The sequence below is a fragment of the Anser brachyrhynchus genome (genome assembly GCF_964034855.1).
Source record: "Anser brachyrhynchus genome assembly, chromosome: 1".
In the NCBI taxonomy this organism is placed as follows: domain Eukaryota; kingdom Metazoa; phylum Chordata; class Aves; order Anseriformes; family Anatidae; genus Anser; species Anser brachyrhynchus.
Window position 1 is genome coordinate 188604930 of NC_137694.1, and position 13299 is coordinate 188618228.

At 36.2% G+C, this 13299-nt stretch overlaps 1 protein-coding gene across 9 annotated transcripts in view; it reads right to left on the reverse strand.

Annotated features, from left to right (window-relative positions):
• Nucleotides 1-13299, reverse strand: part of FRY (FRY microtubule binding protein) — a 238728-nt gene that overhangs the window by 13653 nt on the left and 211776 nt on the right. For all 9 annotated transcript variants that reach the window (XM_080577411.1, XM_080577405.1, XM_080577404.1 and 6 more), the window contains 5 exons: nucleotides 12775-12975; nucleotides 12085-12246; nucleotides 8389-8552; nucleotides 6972-7161; nucleotides 593-742 (listed from right to left, as the gene is read on the reverse strand). In XM_080577411.1, the coding sequence (XP_080433537.1) occupies nucleotides 593-742; nucleotides 6972-7161; nucleotides 8389-8552; nucleotides 12085-12246; nucleotides 12775-12975 (867 nt within the window). The remainder of the gene's footprint in view (nucleotides 1-592; nucleotides 743-6971; nucleotides 7162-8388; nucleotides 8553-12084; nucleotides 12247-12774; nucleotides 12976-13299) is intronic.

The window sequence follows — 13299 nt, forward strand, 5'->3', positions numbered from 1 at the left end:
AGGTGCACCTATATTAATTTGCACATGAAATCATTTTCTGTGTTTAACAGCTTGGCAAAAGACTTCCCTAAAATAAAATACTGCTCAAAGCTTATCTAGTTAATCTCCACAGCTCTCCAATGGTGTGAGTTGCAGGTCTTCATGGCCACAACTGCGGGCCAAAAGCAGACCCAAGATTAGACTTCAAGACTTAAGAAGGGCCACCTCATTTCCTAATCTAGGTATTTTTTATCATCCAGCTCACATCACATTTGACTCAAATGAAGCCACTAAACATATTTTCATCTTCCATGCTGAAGTATGTAAAAAATAACTTTTCCATTTGTGGGGCCAACTGAGTCTGACAGACACTTGTTTTATACTACTTTTTGGCAGACAGGCTTAACGCATCCCATTGCTCATCTGTCAGTACTTACCTAATGAAGTAATATGAGAAATTAATAGAAATTTGATTAAGAGCAAGACATAAAAATTAGAGATGGGAGGTAGGTACCTTCTTGACATATCTGTTCAGGAGTTGCCCTAATGTGAAACTATCAGTGAAATATCACACTGCCATGCAGTACATGCCTTTTGAAAGGAATATACTCACTGTTTCTGCATCTACAAAAAGGGTTGGACATTCCGAGCATGATGTTAACATCTGAGAAGACCTCACAAACTTGGAGCCTATTCCTCGCAGGTTGTCTCCCAGGTAGCTAGCTGCATCACAGGTTAGGAAGCAGAATCTTTTCTGAATATTCTGTAAAGCAAAATACAGCTTATCACATTCTTTACTCAAGTACAAGCTACTTTCATTTCTAAGGAAAATGGCATGCTTTTTTTTTTTTTTAATTGTTATTGTGTGTGTCTTGCACAGTAATATGCAACAGAGACCATCTCCTTCCGGAGAACTGGAGAACTGAATGCTTGCTCAAGATACTGAGCAATAATTATTATGACAGTATAGAGCTGGGCAGCTGTGAAACTAGTTACAGATTTAGTAATGATCTACTGCTGAAATGTATTTTTGTCAAGCTGATTCAATCTTTATAAAGCTTTTTATCCACATGCATTTTTTTTTCTTGTCTGTACAGACTTAACAGAGTTGACCAGCACATTACTTTTTCTGCCCATTCCGGGCATTGTTTTGTTAGTACACCATGTCAAGTGGCTAATCAGATAATATAATGGACATCCTAATGCCAAACAGCAGCATGAAAAAAAAAACAAAAAACAACAGAAAAGAACTTTTGCTTTGCCCTGTGGGAAAAACCTTCTTACTAAAACTTTTCTTCTGTTTGGGTGGACTCCAGAAATACTGCATTGCATCCGGGAATTATTCTTCTCTCTTTTTTTTTTTTTTTTTTTTTGATATTTTGAGTTTTAAAGCAGTCTAGTCTTCCAGAAACATTCTAGCACTAATATTTTCTTTTCAGTGGCTAATACAGAAAGCAAGTAGTAAATAAAAATATATTTTAATAAAAATAATAGTCTTGCAAGACCTGAAATAATTGTATTGATAAATACAGAGCAGGCTTCACTGCCAAAACATATCTCACTAAGGCCAACTGCCCAGCTGGTGGGAGTAACATGAACACATTGTTTACAATAAAAGTGTGCAACGCTTTTATATGATTCACCCCACATAACTACAGGCATTTCTCTGAGGAATGTAAATTAGGACCTGTATCACCGTGAGCATTCCTTACTGGAAAGAAGTGCTTCTTGAACAACAATTTGGATGACAAACATATAAATAGCCTTTACTACACCTGTCCTGGGGTCTGTGAAGTACTTAAAATCAGGTGAGCTCAGTTCAGACTTTATGGATAACAGATGATGTAGGAGTGGATGATTTAAAAAAAAAAAAAAAAGCTAAAATCACATTGTAATGGATGGTGTATTGGTATACACCAGAACTATTTTATAAAATGGTTAAAGAGAAACTCTCTACAGCACAATTTCATCGTTGCTTATATGTGAAATTCTCTCTAAACTGAACTGGCTCTGTTCATAGCCAAGATCACATAGACAGGCATGATATTGGTACAGGATGTTTCTACCATCTTGCTTCAACACAGAAACAAAGCCCTACACATGTCAATTAGCACGTAGTTCAGATTCTCTGCTGCAGTGAGTCTGTAGCTGGGATAAGGGGTTCTTACTAATTACCACCAAAGAGGTAAATAATTATGAGCAACTAGCAGAATCATCTAAATCATAGGGCTTGGTGACACTTGCTTATCTACTACTTGGATATGTTCTGAAAAGAAAGACCAGGTCCAACTCAGTAAAACTTCTGCTGGCAACTCTTCTGTGAAAGAAAGGAGATCTAGATTTGAAACTAATCAACAGAGAAGAGGTAGCTGAGAATGTGTAAGTGGAAGCAAATTTAGAAAGACGGATCATGGAACAGAACCCTAGAGATACTGATTGGAAGGGAGCTGTGGAAAACATCTAGTCCAGCCTTCACCTTGAAGTGGGACTGGTGCCAACACCACTAGATCAGGTCAGCCACGGTTTTGTCTAGATGAAATGTGAAAGCTCCAAGGTCTGAGCTTCCACAGCCCCTCTGGATAACCTTTTTAAGTGCTGCAGGCCCTTCCTGGGGAGGAGTAACTGAGTTTATGATTCTGAGGCAATGATGAAGAGAGATCACAGAAAAAATACAGCTAGCTGACTGGAGTGCATTCAGAATTTGCAGGAAGGAGCCCATGAGAAACAACTTCATGGGGAAAAGGAGATAAGAGGTGGCCACTTCTTTAGTGAAAAAGAATGCAGAAGTACATTCTGTACCACTTAAAGAGAAAATACATTAAGACACATATCTGGCTAAATCACAAAGACTTCACTCAGAGAAATACTGATGCAAAGAAGAGAACATAAAACTAAGTTCAATTGCTAACTTGGGCACCGAAATTAGAATGACATTGTTGGCACAATAATCAGAGAGGTAGATGGCAAACCAACTAGAAATAGAGAGAATGACAAGAAAATATTCTAGAGATAATTAAGAGAAAGGCTAAGGACTCACAATGGAGAGGAATAGCTGCTAACAGATGTTACTGAAAATGCCTTCTTTTGCCTTACTGCTCCCAGAAAGGACATCTGTGTACAGCTAAAACAGGTAACATCAATGGGACTCAATAAAAACTCAGGTCAGAATGGATATTTTTACATCATTGCAGATTAGGGAAATTCATGCTATGATAATTGTAATACTGGGTAAAGAAATCTACAAGCCATAACAATTATATTTGAGAACTCATAGAATACAGGGTGTTGTAAAAAAAACTTAAGGAAAGTGTTTATCTCAAAAAGCAAAAGGAATTAAACATTAAGTTTAGGGAAATGTGGGAACATATAAGAGATAATAATAGACAGTACATATTTGTTTACAGCAAATCATATAAAAGCATTTAATGTCCATGAAAGTCCTAAATGTTCTATTAGGAGAAGCAATTGATATGTTATATATTAATTCATTTACTATCTTAGAAGTGAGGTAGAAAAGCCTGGTCTAGAGGTAACTAGGTATGTAAAACCATACAAGTTAATTATCATCATCTCACTGTTCAGTTTTAAAGATAAATTGAGCAGAATTACACTGGGATTTGTCTCAGGTCTAACCAAGTCATTAATGAAAACACCGAATAATGGAACATACAACATGCTTATTAAATGCATAGATGATTGAGCTGCAGTGCCTGCAAGCTCTTTGGGAGCCAGGATTGTATTTCAGAGGGATCTTGATAGACTGGAGAAATAGTGCAGGGTAAAGGAAGAAGATAAGGTTGTACACCTAGACAGAAACGGTCAAGAGAGCACATTCTGGATGGAGAATAACCAGAAAGGCAAAATTCTGTAGAAAAAGACACAAAAATAACTTCTACATAACATCTAATCCAATTCTAGTTAGTGCTCATAAAAACTTAGGCTGAAGTAAAGAACCTGCTCTTGCTTTTCAAGGAATACACAGACCAACTGAAAAGAGCCCATGGCAACAGCTACAAGTTTCAAAAAGGTGGCTTATGGTGAAGGTTGAAAGAACTGAAATTAAATAAGAGAAGTTTTGGATAGGTGAAGACATGATAATGGTCTTCAAGTACAAGCAGCAACTACAAAGTAAAAAGGAGCACCACTATGGATAGAGCTGTCATAGACATAAAATACAGAAGTTCTGAAATGATTAGGAGCCAGGACTAAGTACTGGACTACATTGCCTAGGAATGATTTGAAGTTTCATCTTAGCCTAGAGGTTAAGAACAGTTTAGGGAAAAGAGTTAAAAAGTAAAAAAAAAAAAAAAAAAAAAAGAACATTGTAGTCTGGGCAAGACAAGGACCATGAACTCCTCAGGTTCCTTCTTGCACTCATCTATGAATGAGTTTAAACAATTTTAGTTTATTTTAAGAACATAACTTCCTCAATACATTTTAGTCATGCTTCATCAACACCTGATCAGTCTATTGTTTATTATTCAGTAAACATATTCTTCCTCTACTGCATTCCTTTTCAGATATTCATGAAAGCAACAATCAACTCACTGTTAAAAATACAACAGACTTAAATACTGTCCTAAAGTATTAAAACTTGAAATGGTTAGAGACTATATATTGGTATCTAGGTATTGTACTTCACTAAATCAATTTATTTTGCAAATACATGGACTATCAGTTCTATACCAAGGTATCTCAGTTTTGTCCTTTTGGGTGCAGATTACAGTGACTGAAATCTTTCAAGCAAGGCCTGAATGCATCATATATTTTATGAAATGGGACTATTGGTAGTAATGATGCCAACCATCACCATAATATCAACTGTGTATGTATATGCCTGAATATAGTCACTGTGTTTTCTGTGAACGTAACTAATAACAAAACATTCCCCCAATTTTTTTCTTGTTAACCTGACGTTTCCTCTTCTGGGGAGGGGATTTTTAGTAACAAAAAGGCTCAACTGTAGAAACTACTTGCTGGCTCTCAAATATACTTGTCTTGGAATCGGATTGTCTTCTGGAAGACATTTGATTTGACAGAATACAAAGAGGCAGCTTAGAGCAGACAGTTTTAAGGATTATCCCGAGATCTCTGAGATATGACCAGTTTACAGGAAGAGTACTTCAATAGTTTCAGGAATTTTAAACAAGTTTAGCGTGTTGTGGGCAAACATCCAGGATACCATCAACTTGATGCAGACCAAAATGTAGGTGCCCTGGAAAATGCACTTCCTTTGCTTCACCAACTATTTAGTTGACAGGCTATTCCAAACAAGGATTTTGTTTCACACTTAAATATTTTGGCAGTACTTCGCCTCGAGAGCCTAGCAAATACTGGGATTGTTTCTCAAACTTCCTGTTCATGAGGGTCAAAAATCTTTTAAGTTATTGGATGAGTAGCAAAGTTGAACAGTGCAAACACAATACAATTCCAGAGAAGCTGAGATCTTATAAAAAAAATAATCTGGAAAAATAACAGAGCTATTTTTATAAACGAAAAATACATCTGTAGCTCCATCTAGAAAATCCTGTTTTGTTGATACTATGAACACCTTTAAATTTTCTTTACTGTTTCTCATGTTATACTGTTATTGAAAAATCTTTTGAAAGCAGTATTGAATCTTTCTTATCCAGTTATTATCTGAAAAAAAATTAGTAGACTACCTTTCAAAAACAGGAGAAGCACAACAGCAAGCGCACTGTGTGTATGTCAGGATTTGGATTTAAATAGGCACTTCACAGGTAATGTTTAGGTCTTGCATTACATGGTATTATTTGTTTTTTACTTTTCAAAAGTACATGATACCATTTCCATTTCACCTCTTCAAGGAGGACAAAAAGGACAAATAACTCTCAGAACACTTGAACAGGGCCACTAATCTCTAGGACTGACGTAACAGCAAGAAGTTGAAATACACATCATGAAGAAACACATGGCTAATTTTCAAAGTTGACCTGTCAACGCTGGGAGTTTTTTTCAAATAGTCGTTTATCAGGCAGCATTCAAAAGAATGCCAACCTTTAGGTACCCATATTTAAAGTGGCACAATGTTTAAAAGAGGATGCAATGTACAGCTAGAGAAGACGTGAAATTAACTGCAGAGGAAATAGGATGGAAAAGACAGTCCTAAAGTATGATGCTTCTTTCTTGTAAGAAAGGTCTTAAATATACCAAAATATCTTGAGATGGTATATTTATTAGCAGGGTCCCTCTTTGCTAATAAAAAAATTGCATACTCCGAGACCACAGGTAATTTAAGTCTGCATGAAGTTACATAACTGTTGTGTACACTGCTGCAGAATGTGTGATACATCCTGCAGCTGCCTCATATAAAGCAGGAGAAAACAATAAAAAGGCTTTAAAACTAATTACATGCAAATCCAGACCGTGATTTCTTAGAACAGCTTGTACATTTAATGTCTTTTTTTCTTCTTGCATGATTCTTATCTTTGTACGCATACAGTTTTAGAAAGGAAAAATGCATTTCTAGTCTTTAGACACATTCTCTGGAATTTATTTTACATGATGGCAGCTGGATATTTCTATTCAAATTATTAGCTACAAAATATTTAATAAGGTTGACATTTACATTGGGCATGGTCAAATTTCAACATTTTAAGATGAAATAACAGATTAACAATAGTTTCAGATGAAAAGGCTATTTCCTCTCTCTTACAGTTATTGTTTCAGATTACTTCTAGAGTACGAAAGAAAATACTCTTTGAAGTGGATCCACGTTTTGTAATGTTATCTTCAAACTTATTTTGTAATGTTATCTTCAAACCTGCAACTATGAGATACATATTATTTTTATGACAAAACTAGTCCCAGAGGACGGTTCTGCATGATAGTCTGGTATAATAATTCTGTAACATGCAAAATTAAAATGGTAACACCACTGTTAGTTCATTACTAGTACCATTATCAAGAGCCATCCTAATAGCCATGCACAATCTAAACATTTTGATGTTATCTCAAATTTATTTTCTCACCTTAAACAGGGAAGAGAACACATGAAATGTATAAACTGCACAGGAACCATCAGAATCGCACATGAGCTGGTTGATATGACTACGCCAGGCTTCTTCTGCATCGTCACATGCTGCTGGCTGAAATGCAGCAAGGATGGCAGAAAAAAACGGCGAGGGTGGAGGGGAGGCATTTCGATCAACATCTCCAAAACTGAAAGAGAAAAGAAAATAAACTGTGATGAAAGGAAAATAACATGAAGGTGTCAGATAAAATACACTATAATAGAGAGATGTAATCACAGGACCAATTGCAGCATCTTTCTAAAGATACTCATCAACTTTCAAGTTACTTCTGAAAATTGGCATGATGTTGGCCACAATGAGAAAAACCTCCAGATGAGAATTGCTATCTTCAGGCCATCATTATCTATATTTCCCCATCCTGGGATACTTGAATTGCTTTATTATACAATGGTTTGGAGGAAGAAGGCTAAAACTTCATAGGATGATAGAAGCCAGGATGAAAGACACCTCTTCTGGGAAAACTTGGTTATAATAATGTATAGCAAAAGGTATACTTTGAAAAAAATATCTCAGCCTGTGCAAACATTATACATGCTGACCTATTTGGTTTATCTCCCTCCCCCTGCTAATATAATGGATGGGGGAAGATCTGTCTCTTCTCCCCATTCTTAAGAATTCTCATCATTCTGCCATGGTCAATGAAACAGGTTGACTCCAATTTATAGAGTACTAAGCTACTTGCTCCTGCGTATCAGCCTTTGAGGTGGACAAATACTTCCTACGGCTCCCAAGAACAGGAGCTGTTATTCTGAAATGTGGCACAAAGAAAGAGAGAGAAGGCCTCTTTATGCATCCTTACTACTTTACTCTTCATAAATAGATGTTGACTACAATCTAACTCAGCATTCAAAATCTGAAGGAGCTGCACATAGTAAGGAAAAATCTTGATGCTTTGGTGCAATGTTTACTGGGGTCCTGCCATGATCATCTGGAGGCTTCAACAGTACACAGATGGGATTTTTGACAGTACTGTGACCTCCTTATGACTCACAAGCAATCAGAAGGGTGAATGCATTGTTGATCTGTTGAACAGACAACTAAGCAGCATTTATGTTACTGCAAAACTTTAAAAATATATATATTTTAAAAATTGAAATATTTATGTATTTAATGATTAACTGCCTAGATGTATACACAGTTCATATCTTGTTTTCCCTACACAGAGAATATTGTTCTTTTTGGAGTTGCACAATAAACCCACTGATAATTTTGACACTGTCTTAACACTCTAAACTCATAAGAACTTTACATCTCCAGTGCCCAAAAGAGCCATTCCATGGTATAACTAACACCTTGCTACCACTTTGTTGTACAATGTAAAAGGATTTCTACATATAGTAGCATATGAAAGTACCTGGCTAGAGCAAATTGTTCCAGCCTGTCAACTTTCTCTTCAGTCTCTGTCATATCCAGACTAAGGCTATCACTGCATTCAAACGCTCCAGGGAGTTCATTTGTAGACCCCGAAAGGTCATCCTCATGGACTGCTATATCTTGCTCTTCATGTACAGCTTCAACCTAGGGGAGTGAATGATGATGTCTTAGAAAACAGCAAATTAATAAGTTAATACCACTAATACCTAGAAAGCGCTTAATAAAAAAAACCAATACTTGACAGAACATTAAATTGCACAGATACAAAGCCCTATACTATAAAAGACACGAATCAAGTTACACTTTAGTAAAAACACTATGTTTGCTTAACTCGATGTCTTGGACCAATGTTGGTTTTAAAGTATTTCTTCAACTCAATTTGTCTAGCAAAGAATTTCAGATTTCAATATATTTGGCATCATAGCAGGAAAGTATTTTTTTTCAGGAAAAACAACAGGGTTCTTGTTGGTGAGGCTGTCCTCACCATTTATCACTTTGCAGGGTCCAAGAGTGTATTAACGGCTCTCAAAACATATTGAAAACAATCACTGTCTGGAAGACTGTATGCATGCTTAGAATTGAGAGTTATTCTTAGCATGTCATATTTACATAGTAACTGCCATTCAAGAGGAACCCAGGCCATGAAAAGGATTATGCTTCTGTCATTTCCTTCCCTTTTTTTTTCCAGTCCATTAGCATCTAAAGCTAATGGACACTTCTGATCGCCTCTCTTGATTTCTTCTTGAAATCTTTTCAATTTGTCTTGCATTTTTAGTCTGAACAAATTTTGTTTCAGTTTTAACCTTTTGCCACTTGTCTGCACCATCCACAGCATTTCTGCAAAGCAGTTCCTGTTGGGATGACTGCAATGTGAAGTACATAAACTCTTTATTTTTTCTTCTTTTCTGTCTGAGGTGTCTCATGAGGTGTGTGCTTGTGCACTCATGCATATGTGCATGTACGTATGTGTGTTGGGAGCTGGTAGGGCGGGAAGTTTATGGCAAGTTGAATTTGAAGTGAAAAGAGGCCCTCTGCAGGTTACCAGACCTGCTTGAATCCTACAGATAAATTTTGGGGATTTGAATTTCTGGAAATTTTTTCTTTAATAAGCAAAAGCGGTAAGAATATTTCTGAGTCCAAGAGGAATGAAATGAATCACAGCACAAACTGTTTTGAAAAGAGAAATAAAAGCTAAAAGGCTGGATTACAAGAATAGGAGCCAGAGCAACTGTCAAGCAGCATAAATGTTTTATGCTTTGTCAAGAAGAAGTTAGTATTAACCATTTTCAAATATGAAATGCTACTACTGAACTATTCGTTTGTTTATGGCAATGACAGCGGTTGTGTAAAGAAAACACATTTTGATGGGATAAAGCACAAAGAAATATGAAACAAACACCTCCCGTCCACTGGAGTTCAAAAAAGAAAAAAGTGGACTCTAAAGATTCACGCAGGAATGGAATTCACATGTAGGATTAGAAATAGAAATAGATAAGTTTTGATAACTTGAAAAATATATAAGACAACATTATCTGAGTCTTTGCACCCACATAGCATTATCATTGTCTTCTGATCCCTTATAAATACTATCTTAAATTATTTTTGTCACTATCTTTAATAGAAAATAAGTTTAATTAACTATTTATCATTAATGATAACATCTGGATTTTGGCACTGAGCCATTTGAGAAGGCCTGTTTAATCAGTCTGTTGCTCTCGTTCACTGCATCTGTTTAAAAGCAGAGGTGATATTTTTGTTTTTGATTCTGATGCAACAACTAAACCTTTTCGTATTGCACTGAAGAAGTAACAAACATTTTCCTCTGCATTGCTGACATACCATTAGCACTCTGGAGATAAAAACTCAGACAAAAAGAGAAACAAGAAGGGGGTCAGATTTTGTGTTATCAAATTAAGTAAAAATTACTTAGGTGCAAGTTTCAAATTTTCTGACTAAAAATTGGATGACTTCTTCCTTAAGATGAATACCAAACTAAGCATTTTAACTTTATTTATACTTACTACAGTTTGTTTTGAGTAAAAACACAGAAGTATGCATACTAAAAGAAAATATCCTTGAGGTAAAAAACTCTAAGAAGGCACTCTGTGTAAAGTTTTTCAATTCAAGTATCCTTCTAACATTGCCAAATCCCTGTCAACTTGGGTTATGTACTTCACCAACATCAAACCTGTCTCAGAACTTCCTGAATTTGCCTGTCAACCTCACAAGAAACTGCTGTGATTTTTCATTATTTACTTATTTACTGTTTCAAAAGCTTTTCACTTTTTGCTGAACACTGGTGCATTAGATATTGGGGCATTAAAGAAATTTTCATAGTAAAGATTACAAAACCCAGGCCTACATGAAACTTATGAACTGTGATTTGCAATTCTTAATGTGCGACATCAACAGCTACTACATCTGAAGGTACAAGACTAACCGCAGTCACCACCTGCAAACATATCTGTTCTGACTACAGCTTCCTGAACTGAAATTTTGCCAACTTCTGCTTATAGTTTTTACACGATAACTTGTCTACCAACAGTTGTTTTGACAAATGGTAAGTTTATATTTTCCACAACCATTATTTTAAGAAGTTTCCCTCTGCCCTGATCCTTACGCACATTTCCCTCCTTCTGTCCTTTCTTCCTCTTAGGGAGGTTTCTAGCACAATTAGTCCAATACTGAGCACAATTCCAATCTCCTTTTCTACAACCTGTCATCTAGAATTCTAGTTTCTGTAACTTCAGTAACATGCGGTGTACCAATTTTTTGCGTGGCTGCATTTGGAAAGGACCAAAAGCAAGAACAGGAATGAAAGCTGATGAATACACAAGATAACTATTTTCCTCTCCTGTTGTATTCTCTTACATTGCTCTTCTGCATAAGAAAACCAATCCAGAGATGACAGAGAAAGCTTTACTGTTAAGGCAGAAGTGTCATAAAGCCACAATAAAAAACCCTCAGATTATATTTCTGGAAAGAAAGTGTTCACCTAATCTCCCAAAACCAGAAGTATTATCAAACACAAAATTAAAGAAACTACCCTCACACTGACAACCATTTACCAACCTTACATTATGTTCGTCTTCTGATACATTTGTCTGAAACAAACTGTGATGAACATGGTTGTTTTATCCTTGCAAATCCTGCTGCCTCCTTCCACCCAAGATGGCTTAATATTGTGGTCATGAATTTAAAATTTCTGAATGTCTGCCAAAAGGCAAGAACTGAATCGAGTGCACACAACTGTACAATAGGTTCCCACATACAAAAAAATCTCAGTGAATACATGCATACACCCACCCCATGAGTTGGCATATTGTTCTGTTAAATCAGCATGAAGAACAAAAAAGTATTCCTTTAGAGTTGTAACTTGTACCCAGTTCATGAATTTGTCTTCTAATGAGCTAGTAGCATCTTGGTGTATATATAGTGCAATGTCCTCAAGAAACAATAAATAAAAACTTTTAATAAAGAAAACGTAAGTAGAACAGAAAAGGTATGAATGTTCAGGAGCATATGAATATACTGTATTACACCATTATGTACAGGAAGTCAGAATATACTTGCATTCACAGATCAAACCTTTCATGAAAGTCTAAGTAAAATAAACTTGTTAACATGTTACATGAAATTCACTGTAGTTGGAAAAAGAAAGTAAAATTTTATTCACCTTGGATCCTTCAGACACTTGGAGATTATTCATATCAGGCAAAGACCCATCAAAGCTAGATGTTCCTATATTAAAATGATGAGGGTCTGCTGAAGTTGTGTCACATGATGTAGAAAGTGAGTCAATGTGGTTTGTATCCTCAGATGGGGAAAGCGTTATAATCTGTGCAAAATACATCAAAAGAACAAAAGAACTGAGTATACAGCTACCTTACCTTTTGCATGCTTTTAGGAGCATGCAAAATAAGCATTATATTAAAGGGCAGTGATGGTGGCTCTATTAGTTTGTACATGTAGACATAGTATAACCCTTTCAATATTTCTATCACAGAAATTGTATACAAGCATTCCAGAAGTTAACAATGAAAACCTGACCCAAATTACAAAACATAAGTCTTGTTCTATTTCTTTAAGTATTCCATGTTACATATATTTACTACTTGCCACTTACGCAATTTGTGAAAGAAAAGGGTAGCTAACCAGATATGATGCTTCCTGTGTTTTGAATTTTGCATTAAAATTCTTGCATACATTTTCAAATAAGGGAAAAGCAAACGGTGAGAAAATACTGCATTGAATGCCATCCCCCAGTGTCAGCTGATTAGATTGCACCTGGACAAGAGGAAACTAAAAGTGCAGCTTATTTAAAACACAGCCCAATCTATTGTTAAATTGCAGGTTTGCAACTCACTAGGTCTGAGTTCTCCAAGATTTGGCTGGTGGTCAGGTCCTCCTCCTCTGATGACTCATCTGAGTCCTCACGGTTCATTTTGTTCAGGCTGGGCGTGCTCCCTGAGAGCTGGCTCTCCTCCAGCAGCTGCATGTCACACTTGTCCAGGCTATCCAGAGATCGTCTCCGAACTCCCCAGTTGAAGTTGTCCATGCTCTCACCCTGAAATTGGACGTAGGGTCAGCTTCCTTGATTTGAAACTCATCGTATACAAGGAATTAATCATTAGATCAAAGTTAGGTCAGGAAGTATTTTTTATGTAAAAATATAATACCAATTTGATATAGACATTATTTTGTTAAGCCATAATGTAAAAGGAGCATTTAAAATTGTCCAGCGCTTCACCTGCAGGTAAGAGCAGAAGCATGGAAATGACAGTTAAATGAAGAGTCATTCTTTTCAGTATTAGATGTGTTTCATGCATGTGCCGATTTCAGAATTCTTTTTTTGTAAGTCCACGTATACACACATCTCAATACCAGTAGA